This window comes from Panthera pardus, unplaced genomic scaffold, assembly GCF_024362965.1.
Source record: "Panthera pardus isolate Hobbes unplaced genomic scaffold, ASM2436296v1 HiC_scaffold_25, whole genome shotgun sequence".
Taxonomy (NCBI): domain Eukaryota; kingdom Metazoa; phylum Chordata; class Mammalia; order Carnivora; family Felidae; genus Panthera; species Panthera pardus.
In genome coordinates this window covers 65,796,474-65,814,166 of record NW_026526821.1, presented here as the reverse complement: position 1 = coordinate 65,814,166, position 17,693 = coordinate 65,796,474, and the positions used below count along the sequence as shown (strand labels likewise).

The window sequence follows — 17,693 nt, the reverse complement described above, 5'->3', positions numbered from 1 at the left end:
TAAGGGTTCTCCTACTGAAATTTTATTTGAAGAAACCATCAGTAACTGGGCATTTGCAATGTCAGTTACTCTAACCCACTGAATGATCTGCCTCAAGAGTTGGAAGGGATTGAAGATGTAAAGCCCCCGCTGTTTCAAATAAGGGGTAGAATCTGTATACCATTCTCAAAATAATTCAAGGACTACAACTGTCTTCCTCTTTCTATATCTTATCACCTATCTGTGTCCGTATCTTATAAACTTTCAAACCTTTCACTGTAAAGTCTCATGAAAAAATAGTGGAAGGATAATTAATAAATGTTGACAGCAGTTACCTCTCGGAAGATTACAAAAATGGGAGTTAGGAGAGGCAGGGTTGGGGCTGGTGATGGGAAATGATAGAGAAAATGACAACACGGACTGATTTTAAATTTTGGGGGCACATATTCTTTATAATCTTCAGTCCTTCCTAAATATTGCATAATGAACTGGCATTTCTCACATAAAAAAATCTATACTAAAAAAGATACACAGGGGCACCTGAGTGGCTCAGTCAGTTGGGCATCTGACTTCGGCCCAGGTCATGATCCACGCTTTGTGGGTTGGAGCCCCGTGTCAGGCTCCATGCCGACAGCTCAGAGCCTGGAGCCTGCTTGGGATTCTGTGTCTCCCTCTCTCTGCCTCCCACCCCCTACTGTCTCTTCAAAATTAACATTAAAAAAAAATTATTAAAAAAAAGATACACAAGCTAATTTGACATAGGAAGCATGACAACCCAACTTGATATAGATAAAACTTTAAACAGAGTGCAAGATTTAGGATTCCAGTAAGTAAAAACTTTTTCAGAAGTGAAATCCTCCACCTCTACCAAATCCTTCAGATTTTAAAAGAATCTAATGATACAGAATCTTGAATTGACAAACTAAGATAAATGTTGCCATAATTACCCTCCCCAAAGAAATACTTAGTCCCATGCAAAATTCCTCCCTGTTGCCATCCTGTCCAACGGTTTGAAATACTATCCATAAGGTGACTCCCCTATTTCTTCCCCTAATTCTACATTCATATATACAACTGCCTGCTCAATGTCTCTGTTGGGGTAACTAATAGAAATCTCAAAACTCAACATATCCAAGGGAGAATTCAATTTACACCCTCCATTTTGCTCCTCCACTGGTTTTCTGAAATCTCAACTAATGGCATCACCGCCTTTGCTCAAAATCAATCATTTTTTGGGGCGCCTGGGTGGTTCAGTCGGTTGAGCGTCCAACTTCGGCTCAGGTCATGATCTCACAGTTCGTGAGTTCGAGCCCCGCATCAGGCTCTGTGCTGACCGCTCAGAGCCTGGAGCCTGTTTCAGATTCTGTGTCTCCCTCTCTCTCTGCCCCTCCCCTGTTCGCGCTCTGTCTCTGTCTCAAGAATAAACAAACATTAGAAAAATTAAAAAAAAAAAACTTAAAAAAAATAAAAAATCAGTCATTTTTTATTTCTTTCTTCCTCCCATATGATCCATTACCAGATTATCAGCTTACCACCAAAAGAGACATCCTCAACCTGACTTCTCCCTATACCACCCCAGTCTAGGCTTTCACCATCTCTCACCTAGATGACTTCAATGGTCTCCTTTATTTTACCCCACTATAGGCTGTTCTCAATCTACTAAATAGAAAGCAGACCATGTCACTCTGTTGCAGACCACATCACTCTGTTGCTTAAAACCCTCCAATGGCTTACCATCACATTCAGAAAATACAAATTCCTTTCAATGCGCTCAGTCTGAAGCAGTCCAGCCCTTGCCAATCTTTATCACCTGCCATTCCCCACCACACTCACTGGACTCTGGTCTTATAGCCATTCTCTTTCTCATCATATAAGCTCATTCCTGCTTCCAGATTTTTAGTTTCATTGTTTCTTTCACCAAAATGCTCTCTTCTTTGATCTCGGTTATTTTCTTTTTGTCATCCACTATTTCCCAGTGATCCTACAGATTTGTCTTGTACCCCAATGTATAACAATCACCTAAAATGGTGAGTGGCACATGAGTCTTCAATAAATAATTGTTGAATGACTGGCTGAAAAGAATCTCAATATTGAATCAAGCCTCCTGGGCATAAAAACAGTTGTTCCAACTGATCCATACTTTGCAACAGCAACTCCTCCATTCCACCCCCAACTTCAAAACAACAACAACAACAACAACAAAACACAACAACCAGGCACTTTCCACAAAAATGCCAACCCCAAATCTCCTCAGAACATACCACATTTTAGAAGTCTATGTTCGGTATCAGCTGTTGCAAAAATAGGAAACAAAACCTGAGCCTCATAGATATACACTGTTTATGCATACACACACCATGCAGTATTGTCCCCTTCAGAGACTTTTTTTCACCTTTAAGCCAGCCCTTGGTGTGCATTCTTATTTAATTTTATCTAGGTAAAGTGCATGTGTTGGGCTACAGAAACAGTGGAGAAACTGCTGTGAGCTTCCCTGTGTTAACACACTCCCAGAGATGGACACAGGCTCTGCCTCTTTCCTAGGGGAGTGCTGACTCACTCAAAGCCTCTGGGCCTCTACCAAAAAGCAACTTTATAGCTTTCTTTGCTACAAAAATAAAAGATCTAAGACCAGTCTCAATAATAAGTTACCAAACTAGTGTTTAGTGCCAGGGAGCAAAGGAAGCTTGGGATAAAAATGAATAGCAACCAGATCAAAACATCAAGTAAAAAGGTTCATAAACTCTGAATTTTGTCAAAGTGAAGCACAGAATTCAAGTTTCAATTTTTATGGCTCAAGCCATTATAAATCTTATATAAACATTCCAATGGACCATAAGGACACAGAACAGTTTGTGGAGTAGGATTATTTGGGCTCAATTTTTGTTGAAGAAATATAAATTTAATAATGACTCTTAATAACTGTATTTAAACCAAGCTGTTTCTTCTTCAAAAATTTTTTACTGTGTTTAGCCAGAAAATAACTGATGCATGCTTTCTTGTTGTAAAGGGACTGTATTACAAATAAGACTGTATCAGCAAGACTAAACTTTAGGTGTGGATAATCAAATTTGAATGGTACAAGGATAGTATGTGTATATATATATATACACACATACTACATATGTGTATATATATATATATATACACAAGAATAAGGCCTCTAAATGATGTTAAATCAGATGGCAATATTATTGTTTAAAGTAATATTAACATCATAAATGTATATATGTATGTGTATACATCCATGTGGGTATGTGTGTATATGTATATGCATACACAGAGAGAATGAATGAATGAATGAATGAATGAGAATGGATAGGAATCAGACCAACCTTTCCTTGGGTTAATTACTTTACTATGAAGATGTGTCCAAACTTCTAAAGAATTTCCTGGTTTGTATTAAAATGCACTTCAAAAAGACCATGAAAACAAAAATTTAGTCGACAGGCTACAGTGGGATTCAGAAAAAGACACAGTGAATATAGACTAAGGTGCAATTTCATGCTGGTGATTTTTCTTTTTTAAAATGTAAGCCACTAATTTTTTAAGAAAAAAATTTTAAACCAAAGGTTGCATATTAATATTACACACAAACTGGAACATGTGACTTTTAGCACAGTGTATACATGCTCACATAAAACTCAAATATTTACACATTTAAAACAATTTCCATTTAACATATGAAAGTTCTGAAATACATAAAAGCATTAATATTTTCTATAAAACTACAATTAGAACATCAATTTGCTACAAGCATATAAAACATCAAGTGTTTTCTTGGAGTTTCAAGTTTCCTCTTTAAAACAAGATCTTGCTTGCATATATAATCTTTCTCCAATAATCAGTAAGGACTTTTTTTCTTTTCCAAGAGATTATTTTCCAGATACATTATAAGCTCAAGAAAACGGACCCAACAGTTATGCAATATAATTATGTCGTAACAACTTAATTGCACATAATGCTTTAAAGTAGGTTTGGATGACGTTCTCGAACACTTTGGTATATGTTCTTCAGGGACTTCTATTAGAAATAACAGGAATTATAAGTCCCCTCAATCCCCATTTTGCTTTAAAAATGGACAAGTCTTTGGTTAAAGTTCTACATTTTGGGCATTTATGACTAATAAAAATGGTCCCCAAACCAATAAATGGCACTGATATATTCTTAGTTCACAAGACTTCATTTAACTTGTTTCTGATAAAGTGGGAGACTAAAGATCTTCATTTATTATAACCGTCATTGATAGCTTCAATCTTTCATTTATAAGCAGAGAAATCAATAGGTTAGTCAATATTTCTCTGTTCATTTTGTGTTATAATCTAAACTGTACAGTAATGTGCAGTAACTATAGATACTGCTCCACAGTGTATGCGATTATGATTGGAAAGATGAATAGCATTAAATTTAGAGTCTGCTTACTCAGAATAAGTCAATATTAGACTGTACAGTAATTCTGCATTAACTATAGTAGGTTGTCAGGTAATGCTTGTTTAAAAACCCCAATACCATTGCATTTATAAGAGAAATTGTTGCAAATGTATAAAACAGCAGATATACAAGGAGAACACCAAACGTACTTTATTAGCACAAAAAAGCAGCCATAACAAGGCACAGCAAGCAGAAACATACATTAGCAGTCAAAGGGTTAGTGTTGCATACAAATATAGCTTTTCTTTTTTTGTAGCCTTGGCAATAGCCATCAGGATGTAAAAGAACTTTCTGTAGCAGCAGGTAAGGAAACCAAGGAGCACTCACCAGTGGTACAGAGCACATGAACAAAAAGACACAAGAATGGATTCGACTAGTGCAAAATGTCTAGGACAGAACTGTAAATTCAGTTCGTTACTAAGAAGCAAACACTAGAACTTGGTATTACTTCCAAAATAGCTCACTCAAGTAGTATTGCATACTATTCTAAGTGACAAAAAGGTGCTAAGTAAAGTTATTTACAGATACAATGGTTGTACAGTACCTTTTAAATCTGCAATGTAGGTTTCAGATTTTCCATTAGAAATTAACTGCACTGAAATTCTATAAATTGTACTTAAGCAATTCAGCTACGAGAGTTTACAACAAAGATATAAATACTGCCATCCAAACTGTTCATTACAGTTTAACAATAATGTCAACATCAGCAACCACTGTAGTTATTGTTATCTGACTTGGTTGGGCATCTTCTAGTCTCATTTCCTTCATGGTTCACAAACTCATCATGGGCACAGAAAGATCCAACTTTAACTAATGAATGATTAGAATGCGTGTATTAACTTAAAAAAAAAAATCACACACAGGACTACACTGCAGCTATTCCCAATGTGTTTTAAGTTAAAGCACTCATTAAAAAAAAAATACCTAAGGCCTTTAAATAAAATTCTACTACCAACTTTGTAAGCCTGAAATTTTAAGAACTATTTAGAAAACCTGGTTTATTTAACAGTACCTTTTGCAGAAGAGACAGGGGACTGACTATAAACTACATCAACACTTAAGTGAACTGCACTATGCCCTTGTGGCCAGAAAATTGCATTTTTTTTTTTCTCAAAGGAAGGCAGTCTTTATTTTTTGGACTTCCAAAGCTTGATTTATAGTAACTACAAACATCACTACTTTTGGAAGGTTATAGAAAAATTCTTAGAAAAAATAACAATTTCAAACATTAGTCACACTGTTGAAATACTCATCCAATATTAATAATTTGTTCTTCAGTAAGAAATAGAATTCTTCATAGCAAATGCCCCAGAGTTGCCTCACTCAATTACTACAGTCATTAAAAACCAAACCGTTAGCTCAATCGACAAAGTGTTTTTGTAGCCTCACTGAACACCTGTAGCTGTCTTCTGTTGTCTCAACAGGCACCACATTCACCTGACTAACAGCAGACTGCATCTGACAGATACTAACACTAAGCCTACATACTGTACTGAAAAAACCTAACACTGATACGTGTGCTTGCTATAGGTGTACTGTCTGATGCACATAAAAGCAGATCTAGTTAATGCCCTTTGGGGGCAGGAGAGTTTACTTTGCCTTGACCGGTTCTCGTTCTAACCAGCGAACTCTAACTTTTTGCTTATAATGATACTCTTTCAAAAAATCCTGCAACATTGATGGTAAAGGCAGCCCATCAATTCCATCATATGTAGTGCATCTACAGATTACAGCACGGCAGATATACTGCAGGCTAAAAGGGAAAGTCCTGTTTAGTGAGATAGTAAGCAATGGTTCAAAAAACATGCAAGAACTGGGATCTTTATAATGTTCTAAGAGTCCTGTTACAGTGGAGGAGTGAAATACACATGGGTCATGGGCATCAAAACTAAAGTTGTGGTTCCACTGTTCAATCCGGGCGTGCAGGGACCTGTTGTAGCGCCGGAAGCTCACGGAGAAGAGGTAGTCCTCTTGCGCAGAGTCCCTGAGCAAGAATGTGCCTTCAGGTTTTCCTTCAAGGAGGGCTTCTGCTTCGTAACGGTCCATCACTCCCCAGTAACAGGGATTCCCTGTAATCTGAAGCAAATCAGGCACGAGGCAGTGTATGTAATCAATCTGTGTATGGACTTTCCAAGCTCCCTGTCTGCTAACGTGGGCATGGCTATCTCCAGACACCTGACGTTGCTTCTGCCTCCGAGACTGTAGACACAGGGTAGTAGTGTCCTCTTCTGAGTCACAATTAACTTGTGGAATTGCAGTATTGTCCCCACTTACTTCGGTCATTCCAGGAGCTAACTTTGGTCCCAGTTTATATAACGGATTAACCTGTGCAGTGGCTTCAAACGTATGTATTTGTGCGTTGGGAGGAGGGTCAACCCCCTCTTCAATACTAAGCCGTCTTCTCTCTCGAAGTCTATCTTCTTCATCTTCTGTAGAAACCAAGGATGGATCAAATGTATCAAAAAACGTTGAGTGTGGGCTCACAGGGGCTGTATGCTGTTTAATCAAATGCCATTTTTGGGCTAAATCTGAGCCGGCAGGAAAAGGGCATTTCTCAAGCATTAATTCAGAAAGGTGTATTTTTCTTTTATTAGAGAAGAGGGGTTTTGACTGCTTGCTGTAAGTTCGCATGGGAAAACACAAGCCCACCGTATCCTGCAACCTCTGTCTCAGAGAGCGACTTCCCACAGTTCTGCTGGACATGCCGTCCATATCGTGCACCGAGCTTACGCCATACCGCCTCTCTCTCCTTTGAAGTCCGCTTCGAGTTCTACCAAACTTTTTATCAGTATCCAATGAACTCTGTGTCTTTGTAGAACAGGAATGTTTTTTCTTCCCACCCCATGGGGCATGCCGAGAGTAGGAATCTCTTCTTGCCAGTCTTGTTCCTGGGGTGACACATGAATCATTATCCTTTTCAATGCTTATTTCAACAATCTGAGGAATTTCAGTGGCACAGTTAGGGTTTCTCCTTGAAGAATTCTTTGAAGGGCTTAATCCCAGTTGTAAGGCAACATTTTCTCTTAAGGGACTGCTTTGTTGCTGAGGAGCTGAGTCTCCTATACTGATGTTTCTCTCTTTAACAGACAGGTATCTGCTGGAGTTCATGTCCACATTTTCACTACGGCTCCCTCCCTCATGACCGAAGAGATTTTGACACCTGTATTTGAAGTTATTCCACATCTTCCCCACTTTATCCATTGATTATAAGATCTAAAGACAAAATAGGAAGAGAGAACACTAAGTTAGGTGGTATGTGCGAACAAAACAGGCAGTTCCCATACACCACCCCCCCCGCCCTTATCGTTGGAAATTTCAGTGATGCGGGTCAGGAATCTGCCCTCCCTTGCCCTGCTAAAGTGGTGAGGCAAACAATGCTGGTAGTGGTAAGGTCTCTGGCCCTTTCATGGCACTCACAGCACCACTAGTCAAACTAGTCCTCACTCACCATTTCCTTTCAGACAGAATACTCAGATCTCATGGGAAAGGAAACAAACCCTCTCAATTAAACTCTGGTTTCTTTTTCCCACGCATCACCCTAATGTCATTATGACACCGACTTTGGTCTCCTTACTACAACTAATTCAGGCACTGGCTCAAGTACTACAAAGGGAAGATATGTTCTGTATTGTTGAAACATATCTGTATTCAACTACTCTGAAGTTGAAATCAGGACATTTGTGTAACACATTAAAATTAGTTCAAAAATCTTTAAGTACTAATCTTCCTGACTTCACTTACCAACTGCTATACTCCACTCATCTGGCAACCTACAGCTTACAGATAAACCACTTGTAAAAATTCAGTATCCTCCCTTCCTATTCTGCAATGTATTGAATTTTATCCACAATCTTGAAGAAGCAGTTTGAGTAGAAAATAAAATAGGAGGAAAGAAAGAGAATATTTGGATTTAAAAGGAAAGGTGTCTTTCAGCTTCCCAATTCTTAATCCTGGAAAAGCCTAGAGATAACAGAGTAATAGAAAAAGCTATGATACTGCAGTAATTAACAAAACAAATAAAAAATATGCAATTTGGCTTCTTTATTTTTGTTCCTTTAAAAAAAAATCAAAAGCAGATTATCACACTTTACAAATTATTTTACGACTCTAACACTGACAGTCACACTGTCTCCTTCAATAACCTAGAAGTCAACATTAGAAGAAATGGAAAAATGTAAATTTAAAATCAAGTGGTTTTGTCACCAAAGGATAGCAGAAACTTTTTTTTTTTTTTAAAGTTCTTTCTTTCTATTTTGCCATTTAATGAGTATGGTACTTTTTTCCCCAGAATTTTGTTTTGTTCATGTTTATTATCTCATTATGTTTTACTCTTCCTAGTTTACAATCCTGCTGGAATGTTTTTCTTACAGTGGTGACAGGCATTAGAGCTGACCTTTCTACAACTGTGCCTAATGCTCTTTGTGATAAATAGCTGGATTTTCAAGACGCTGACTAGGGCTAAGACAACAATAAAAAATAAGCTTTATATAGCTTCATTCTAGTTTCTTACAGAAAGGGCTCTTGGACTAATAATGATGCCAACATAGAGAATTTATGCCTATGAAATCATAAAATACACTTTCAGATTATTCTTTATTATAAGCATACTGCTAGGTATATAGCAGTTAATATACAGAGGGGCAATAGGTGAAAAGCCCATGATCACAGCAATTCCTGGTCTCCTCTTATGTGACCTGTTTTTATTTTGTGAGAAGTTGTGGTTTCTTCTTTTTATCCTTAGCCTGGGCCTTTTTTACATTCATTGTGTCCTTTCCATGTCCTTTCCACTGCCCCCGTCCCACCCTCCTAAAAGTCCTTTTGTTAGACAGCAGATCTCTTAGATTCATCTTCTGATTATATATATTTTCTTTTCAACATTGCATTTCTTTTTCTTTTCTACCGTCTGGAAGATTTCTTTGGTGCATCACTTTGCAACACTTCTACTGCAGTTAGAATGTTTCCTATCACAGCTTTAATTTCCAAGACCATTTTTCTTATTCTCTGAATGTTCTTTTTAATAACATTCTATTCTAGCTTCTTGGATGAATATTTCATTTCTCAGAGGATACAAATTTTTCAAATGTTTTCTTCTTTTTTTAACACTTTAAATGTTTTTATCTGTTTCTTTCTTTTTTCTCCTTAAATCTTTAGGTCTCTGTTTTTTATTTTGGAGGCTTTCCACAAGTGTCTGATGAGTCCCAGCCGTCCATCACAGATGATGCGGCCACAAACACGCTGATCAGAAGCTCTGTCTACGTGATGGTGCAGGAGGTTGGGTTGGGTACTTGTAAAATGACTGGCTTTCCCTACGAGGTGAGGAGGCAATGAGTTGGTTTTTTATTATGAAATCCACAAATGCCAGGATCTGTAAGTCTTGTCTCCTGGCTGCTTACCCTGGAGAGAAATACTCCAATTTCCTCTCTGGGACATGTCCACCTGACTGCCATGTTCTGAGAACAGGGCAAGGAGAATAGTAGGGTTTTAACCACAATATTCAGACTTTTGCTTAGTCCTTATTTTTAAAAAGGTGTCCTTATTTTCAAAAGATACTCCACTTCAGTCCTGACTGGACCTCTTAGATTAAATTTCTCCAAACTCTAACCTCTAGTTTTACCCTGGTAAAAAACAGCAGTAGTCTCCTGACTGCTAAGGGTAAAGGAGGGCATGTGTGAATCTGAAACATACAGACTTTCCAATACTCCTATGTTCAGCTTCATATTTCACCCTTACCTTCTGAGCTAACTGGTTCCTCTAATTTCTGAGCCAGCACTATAGATTGCTTTGCTTATTTTTAATATCTCTGTCTGCAGCCATTTATATCTGTTTTCTCCATTCTGTTAATTTCTAGCTACCTGCTTCTACTGAAAACCAGTTGATCAATCAGGCTTATTATTACTTCAGTCTCTCATTTACTTTCTTATGGGTTTATGCCTTATGCCTTCTTTTTAAATTATTATTTGAAACAGAGAGCACACACACAAGCGCGCAGGGGTGAGGCAGAGAGAGGGAGAGAGAGAATCTTCTCTCAACGTGGGGCTCGATCCCACGACCCTGGGATCATGATCTGAGCCTAAACCAAGAGTCGGACGCTCAACTAACTGAGCTACCCAGGTGCCCCCCTTATACCTTTTTTATTCCTTTAATTTTAGTGAGGTTCCGGGAGTGAATAAAGTTAACATGCCAATGTTCAACCTGACATATTTAACTGGAAAGCCCTCTTTTCACTGTTACAGAGAGTGAATAGTACACCACACAGAAAACCCCCTACCCAGATTAGTGATTCTTTCCAAATGGAGAAAACAGCAAATTTTTTTTTTCCTGGGGTGAAGGATCCACACAATAAACACTGGCTGCATAATATAATCACCCGGAAAGCTCTTTACACTACATGATACACAGGCCACCTCCCGAGAGATTGTGATTCAATTGGTCTGGAGATGGGCCTGGACACTGCTGTTTTTTAGAAGCTCCTGGGTGATCCTAGAGTCGAGCCGGAAAACCACTGACCTACTCCAGCCATGGGCTCCAATGGTAGCTCTGAAAGACGTAGGTAGGAGGACACTGCTCTGTAGCGGCTGGAGGGATGGCAGCAGTACTAAGTACACCACCCACCACAATCTCATCACTGGTTCTCTTCGTTTCATTTTTGCCATGTACACAAGAGGCCTATGGAATCTTAGGAAAGACTATCTACAGTAGTGCCTCTTAAACTACCCAGAATGAAGAGGCAGTTTCTTTTTAATTTCACAAATCGATTCTTTTGTAAGACATTCTAAGAATACATTAGAAAAGTGAAATGTGAAAAAAGACGTATGAAACACAAGTGCCAATCTTATTAGATTGAATAGACATAAAATAACTATCAAATAGCTATAGAATATTTTAAATGCTTCTTTTTAATTCCTATACTTAACTTGTCCCAGACTGTTAACAAATAACACTGGCACCAGTTCACAGCCCTCACAGTAGCTCGTCATCTAGAGCTGTGCTGTCCAATACATGGGTTATTGAGCCCCTGAAATGTGGCTGGTGCCATATATTAAAATGATAAATAGTTTGGATATAACTAGCCAAATATATTATTAAAATTAATTTCATCTGCTTTTTACTTTTTTATGAATGAGGTTTTTTCTTTTTAAGGATAAGTGCCAGCAGCTTATTTAAAATTTTATTTTAATGTTTATTTTTGAGACAGAGAGAGAGAGAAAGAGAGAGAAATCATGAGTGAAGGAAAGTCAGAAAGAGAGGGAGACAGAATCTGAAGCAGACTCCAGGCTCTGAGCTGTCAGAGCTCTGTGCTGACAGCTCAGAGCCTGACACGGGGCTTGAACTCACGAATCGTGAGATCATGGCCTGAGCTAAGTTGAATGCTTAACCAACTAAGCCACCCAGGAGCCCCGAAGTTTGTTTTGTTTTTTTATGTTTATTTATTTTTGAGAGAGAGAGAGACAGAGAGACAGAGCATGAGTTGGGGAGGGGCAGAGAGAGAGGGAGACACAGAATCTGAAGCAGGCTCCAGACTCTGAGTTGTTAGCACAGAGCCCGACATGGGGCTTGACACGAACTACGAGATCACGACCTGAGCCGAAGTCAGACACTTAACTGACTGAGCCACCCAGGTGCCCCTGAATGATGTTTTCAAATGTTTATTTATTTATTTTGAGAAAGAGAGAGAGTACATGTGTGTACATGCGCGGGGCTGGGGCAGAGAGAGAAAGAGCATGAGCAGGGGAGAGGCAGAGAGAGCGAGAGAGAGAACCCCAAGCAGGCTCTGCACTGTCAGCTTGGAGTCCGACGCAGGGCTTGAACCCACAAACTGTGAGATCATGACATGAGCCAAAATCAAGATTCAGACATTTAACCAGCTGAGCCACCCAGGTGCCCCTGCCTTTTACTTTTTAAATGTGCCTACTAAAAATATTAAAAATTACACATATAGTCCAAATTATATTTCTGCTGCAAAGTACTGATCTGGATCAGGGGTCAGCAAATGATAGCCCAAAGACCAAATCTGGCCTGTGGCCTGTTTCTGTATGGACCCTAGCTGAGAATGGTTTTTACAGTTTTAGAGGGATAAAAAAACAAAAACAAAAAATCCACAAAGAATATTTGACAGAGACCACATGTAGCCTGCAAAGCTTGAAATATTTTCTATTTGGCCTCTTACAGAGAAAGTTTACTGACCTCGGTCTAGAGTATGTCACTGTGGACATCAGAAGAGTAGTATTCAAGAAGTCCAAAAGTCTCTCTTCTCCATGTTTATAAGATAAATTCTGTAGCTATTTATTTCAGCTATACCTGGAAAATGTCCATTTTAGAAAGCAACCAAACTTAAAACCACTTATTATCTCCTTATACGGCTCTTTATACGCTGTAAAAACAAGTGGGACATGTAGAAAACATGGACTTGCCAGGTTATAGAAGGCTGTTTCTAACACTGAACCTCGGTTTCATTTTCACAGAGCATGAAATTTAGTGAATTCCCATTCCTAATCTGGAGACTGTTGCTAGACTGCATCGTGACAAAATATTCTAATTTAAAGAAAGACTATTATGCTTCCACATCCCTTGGGGATAGAAAGTAGATTTTTCTTGACATGGGGAATGTTATGTGGGTGGCTGTAATACTGCAAAGAAAAAAATACTGATAGTGATTCACAGATGAGTCCATGTAAGAAGAATCAGGAAAGCATTTCAACTATCTTAATATTTACAATGTCAGTTTTGAGGTTCTTCTGTTTGTTTTGTTGTTAAATTTTTGGAAATGTATTTAGCTGAAACTCTGAGGCCTAACTTACAAGTCCATTACTTTAGGGCTTTATATAAAGTTACACAGGACTAAAAAAGTGTTAAATTTCCTATGTACTGACTCTAGATTACAAGTTCATCATCCATTATAAGACTTCATTCACATTTTTACACCTGCATAGCTGTCCTTAAAATGATCCAAAGCAAATTCCTAAAAAGTCATTCCTTCCCCCAAGGACAATCACAATTTAAAACTGGTTTTATAACTATTGTAAGTTAAAGAGCTTTTGTTGAAAACTGATATCTGACAGGATAAGCTATAAATCAAAATTATAGAAAATCAGAGGTCAAATTCCATTACTACAAAAATTTACATATATAAAAAAAATTAAGGACTATAGTCAATGGCCCTCTTAATGTCAAGCAGTATATGTTACAAAATTTCCACAAAACAAAATAATTTAAACAGTTCCTGGGGTTCATTTCAATGGGACTTAATTCATACTTTATTAGAAATAAATTAAATTCAACAAGTTTTAAGACTACATGGCACACAATAGTGGGTAAAGAAGGGGAATATAACCCAACCCACATCCCTCCGCTATCTATCTCCCTCCTCCTAGTCTATTTAGACTACTTTAGTCATGGTAATATCTGCCCAGTGAAAAAAGCCCTTCAGTCACAATAACAAAAATCAAGACAACAGGGACTGATTAAAGTATTTTTGTGCCAAATTCAGGTACAAGAGGAGGTTCAGGAGAAATGAGCTTTGATAGATATTTTGGTGGCACTTCAATAGTTTTTAGAAAGAGATGATACAGTGTTTAATATTAAGAGTAAAACGGAAATCCAGGGATGTATGGCTGTCATAGCTGTAGTCCCGTAAAGAATCTGGGAACCATTTGGGCTTTTAAAAATGTTATTTTTTAATTGTAATTTATACACTCTCTTGTGACATGGTTTGTGTTATCTAACTGGATGCCTGTTTACCTTTTATACTGGTATTTAATATCATGTTTTGTGGGTAATAGATGGTCATATAATTCAACCTTATATACTTTACACTTTTACAACACACATAATATATTAATACAGTAGACCATGTACACGTGCACTCGAAAACTGTGAGGCCCAGGGGCGCCTGGGTGGTTCAGTCAGTTAAGCGTTATGACTCTTGATTTCGGCTCAGGTCATGATCTCACGGTTTGTGAGTTTGAGCCCCACATCAGGCTTCGTGCTGACAGTGCAGAGCCTGCTTGGGATCTTTTCTCATCCTCTCTCTCTGCCCCTCCCCTGTTCACTCTCTTTCAAAATAAATAAATTAAAAAAAAAATATTTTTTAAATGTGAGGCCCAATGATCTAGCACACCCAGATACTTCTGTTCCCACCAGTTGAGTTATACTTTTACAGAGTCAGTTATGTTAGCTTCCAACACTGTCCATGTTATTTATACTTATTATTGTAACAATGTGATTTAATTGTTAATTAACCTACTGAAATGTGGAGGAATGGGGAAGACTGAGTTGAAGGACTCTGAAATAATAAAAGGGAGATACCACTGTTGAAATAGGTATAAGCAAGAAAATAGTAAAAGAAAAAAAATCAGAAAAAATACTGCAAAGATCTACGAGGAATTCTAAAGTCAGAATGCATGATCAGAGTCTGAATTCTTGTTCTACCTAAAAAACCCAAACTGGAAATCTTAGATGATACATACAGGATATGGTTTCTACAAGATAAGTAATATGGAACTGCAACTAGTGAACCTACTCTCAAAGAAAAGATCTTCGCCCTTAATAAAAAATCTGGCAAATGAACATGCAGTCTTATTCTTGAAATTAGAGTAAAATATTTAAGGTATGTATCCCTTCTTATGACTTCTTCCTTTATTACACTTTGTAGGCCACTGGTCCTAAGTGAATCAGATAAGAGGTCTTCCTCAATAACCATTTAATTAAAATTTACAGTAGTGCCAAGAGGGTGTAGTACAAAGCCCTAGGAGTAGAGACACGACCTAGTTTATGGTGATGGTGAGCAAAGACAACGTCTCTCTGAGGAGGTGATAGTTCAAAATTTTGTCCTGACAGATGAATCAGGACGGTTCTATAGGCAGAGGGAACAGCATTTGCAAAAGTCCCAAAGCAGGAGTGAGCATGGCCTGTGTAATGGCTACATGAGCAGAGACTGGCAAGTGAAAAGACGAGTGTATAGGTGAGGCTGGTGAACTTTGGAATCAATGAAATGAGAATAAGACAGAATGCTAATACTGCACTGAAGACTACTGCAGCAGACAAGTAGGAGCTCAACTAGGATGGTGATGGTAAACATGAATATGAAATGTTGAGAAGTCAAATCTATAGGAGTAATGACTGATTGGAAATGAGGAATGAAAAAGAGGCAGATATCAAAAATAACTGCCAAGTTTCTGGCTTGGGAATTGGGAGTGTAGAGATGCCATGACAGAAACAGGAAACACAACAGACAGAACAGTTTGGTAACTGAGGGTTGGAGAGAGTAACAACTTTAAGTTAGGAAATGCTGTAGTTAAGACAGTTATTGAGATATCTAAGTGAAGCTTCATTGGTCCATAAATGTACGTTCATATAATGCATTACTATACGTATAGCAGGCATGATAAACTACGGTTGTTTGCATCTATATGTGAATCTCAAAAACATAATGCTTAGAGAAAGAAAGGATATAGATGATACCTACATGATGAATCAATTTACCTTTTAAACAGGCAAACCCCCAAATATATTGTTTAGGCATACCTAGATATATAATAAAAATGTAAAAACCAGGGAAATGGCTCCCTATTGAGGGGAAGGATACAGAATTAGAAAGAGGCACTTAGGGAGCTAACATGGTTGGGGGGTGCTGGTTGGCTTAGGCAGTAAAGCATGCAAATCTTGATTTCAGGATTGTGAGCTCAAAACTCCACATTGGGCATGGAGACTACTTTACATAATAAACGAACATGGGGCGCCTGGGTGGCTCAGTTGGTTAAGCATCCGACTTCAGCTCAGGTCATGATCTCGCAATTTGTGAGTTCCAGTCCCGCTTTGGACTCTGTGCTGACAGCTCAGAGCCTGAAGCCTGCTTCCGATCCTGTGTCTCCCTCTCTCTATGCCCCTCCCCTGCTTGTGCTCTGTCTCTCTCTCTCAAAAATAAACATTACAAAATTTAAAAAGAAAACAAACAGATAAATAAATAAAACACTGGTAATTTCTATTTCTTAGACTGGGTGATGAGTACATGGTTTTATTTATTAACTGTTCTTCAGACTGCACTTACATTTTATTCACTCTTTCCTGTGCATGATACATTGTATAACAGGAAAAATTTTAAATTATACAGGCCACATTTTGGCCACAATGGGAATTAATAACCAGGTATTAAACAAACAAAAAAACCACTAGGAAAATATAACTCTTAAGTAAAAGAGGAATCCAAAACTGAAAATTATAGACCATTAAGAAAACAACGTATTCATATATTAGAGATTTTTTTCTGCATGGAAATTTGGGGGTATTTATCAAAATGCTCTTACTTTTAATTTGGAAATTATAGATTTTAAACTAGATGGTTACCCTAAAGCAGGCAGAGTTAAAAAAAAAAACAAAAACAAAAACAAAAAAACACAAAAACCAACAACCAGAACAAAACTCTAAACAGATTTCTCCAATGTAGTACAGGTGTCGACAAAACTTTTTCTGTAAAAGGGCCATATAATAAGTATTTTAGGTTTTCCAGCCCATACATTCTCTGTGGCAACTACTGAACTCTGCCATTATAGCCTGAACATAGCCACAGAAAATACGTAAATGAGTAAGTACGACTGCATGTCAATAAAACTTTATTTGTGGTCAATGAAATTCAAATTTCATGTCATTTCCACTTGCGACAAAATTCTTTTTCTTCTGATTTCTTTTTCAACCATTTAAGAATGTAAAATTTATCATTACCCTCAAGGGTTGTACAAAAACAAGTGGCAAACCAGACCTGCCCTAAGGGACATACTTGGCCACCTCTGATATAACACATTATAACACCTTTGATATTATATTTACTAAAACTAATGGTTATTCTATGGAACAACTTAGGGAAACAATACCTTAAGAGGATAATCTTAAATTTGTAATGATAAAGGTATATGGATGGTTCCTAGAGCATAACAGCAAAAAAAATGGGAACTATTTCTTATAAAAATGAAACATATACATATTAAGGAAGAATTAAAGCACTATATAAACATATCAAAACAAGTCTAACCTCACCTGAAATTCCACCACTCAGAGATAACCACTGGTTATGTTAGTATATGTTCTTTTTTATACAAGAAGCTATACATAAGATTCTTTAATAATTAAAAAAATCTCCTTCACGTTGGTGGCTATAGCCCTTCTCATTTCTTGAAAAATGTATTTTTATTTAATTAGCTATGTCAGAGATGGGATCAGATGAGTAAAAGAGAAAAATGTCTAGCAGCTATGTTTTTTAAACCAAAAAATAAATCCAAGAGTCTTTGAAGTAA

The 17,693-nt window shown here is 37.6% G+C and overlaps 1 protein-coding gene across 5 annotated transcripts in view; it reads right to left on the bottom strand.

The window, feature by feature from the left end:
• Positions 1-3,312: 3,312 nt before the first annotated feature.
• SOCS5 (suppressor of cytokine signaling 5) overlaps positions 3,313-17,693 on the bottom strand; it is a 127,632-nt gene continuing 113,251 nt past the window's right edge. For all 5 annotated transcript variants that reach the window (XM_019412847.2, XM_019412772.2, XM_019412897.2 and 2 more), the window contains exon 2: positions 3,313-7,620. In XM_019412847.2, the coding sequence (XP_019268392.1) occupies positions 5,998-7,608 (1,611 nt within the window). In that variant the 5' untranslated portion in view covers positions 7,609-7,620 and the 3' untranslated portion in view covers positions 3,313-5,997. The remainder of the gene's footprint in view (positions 7,621-17,693) is intronic.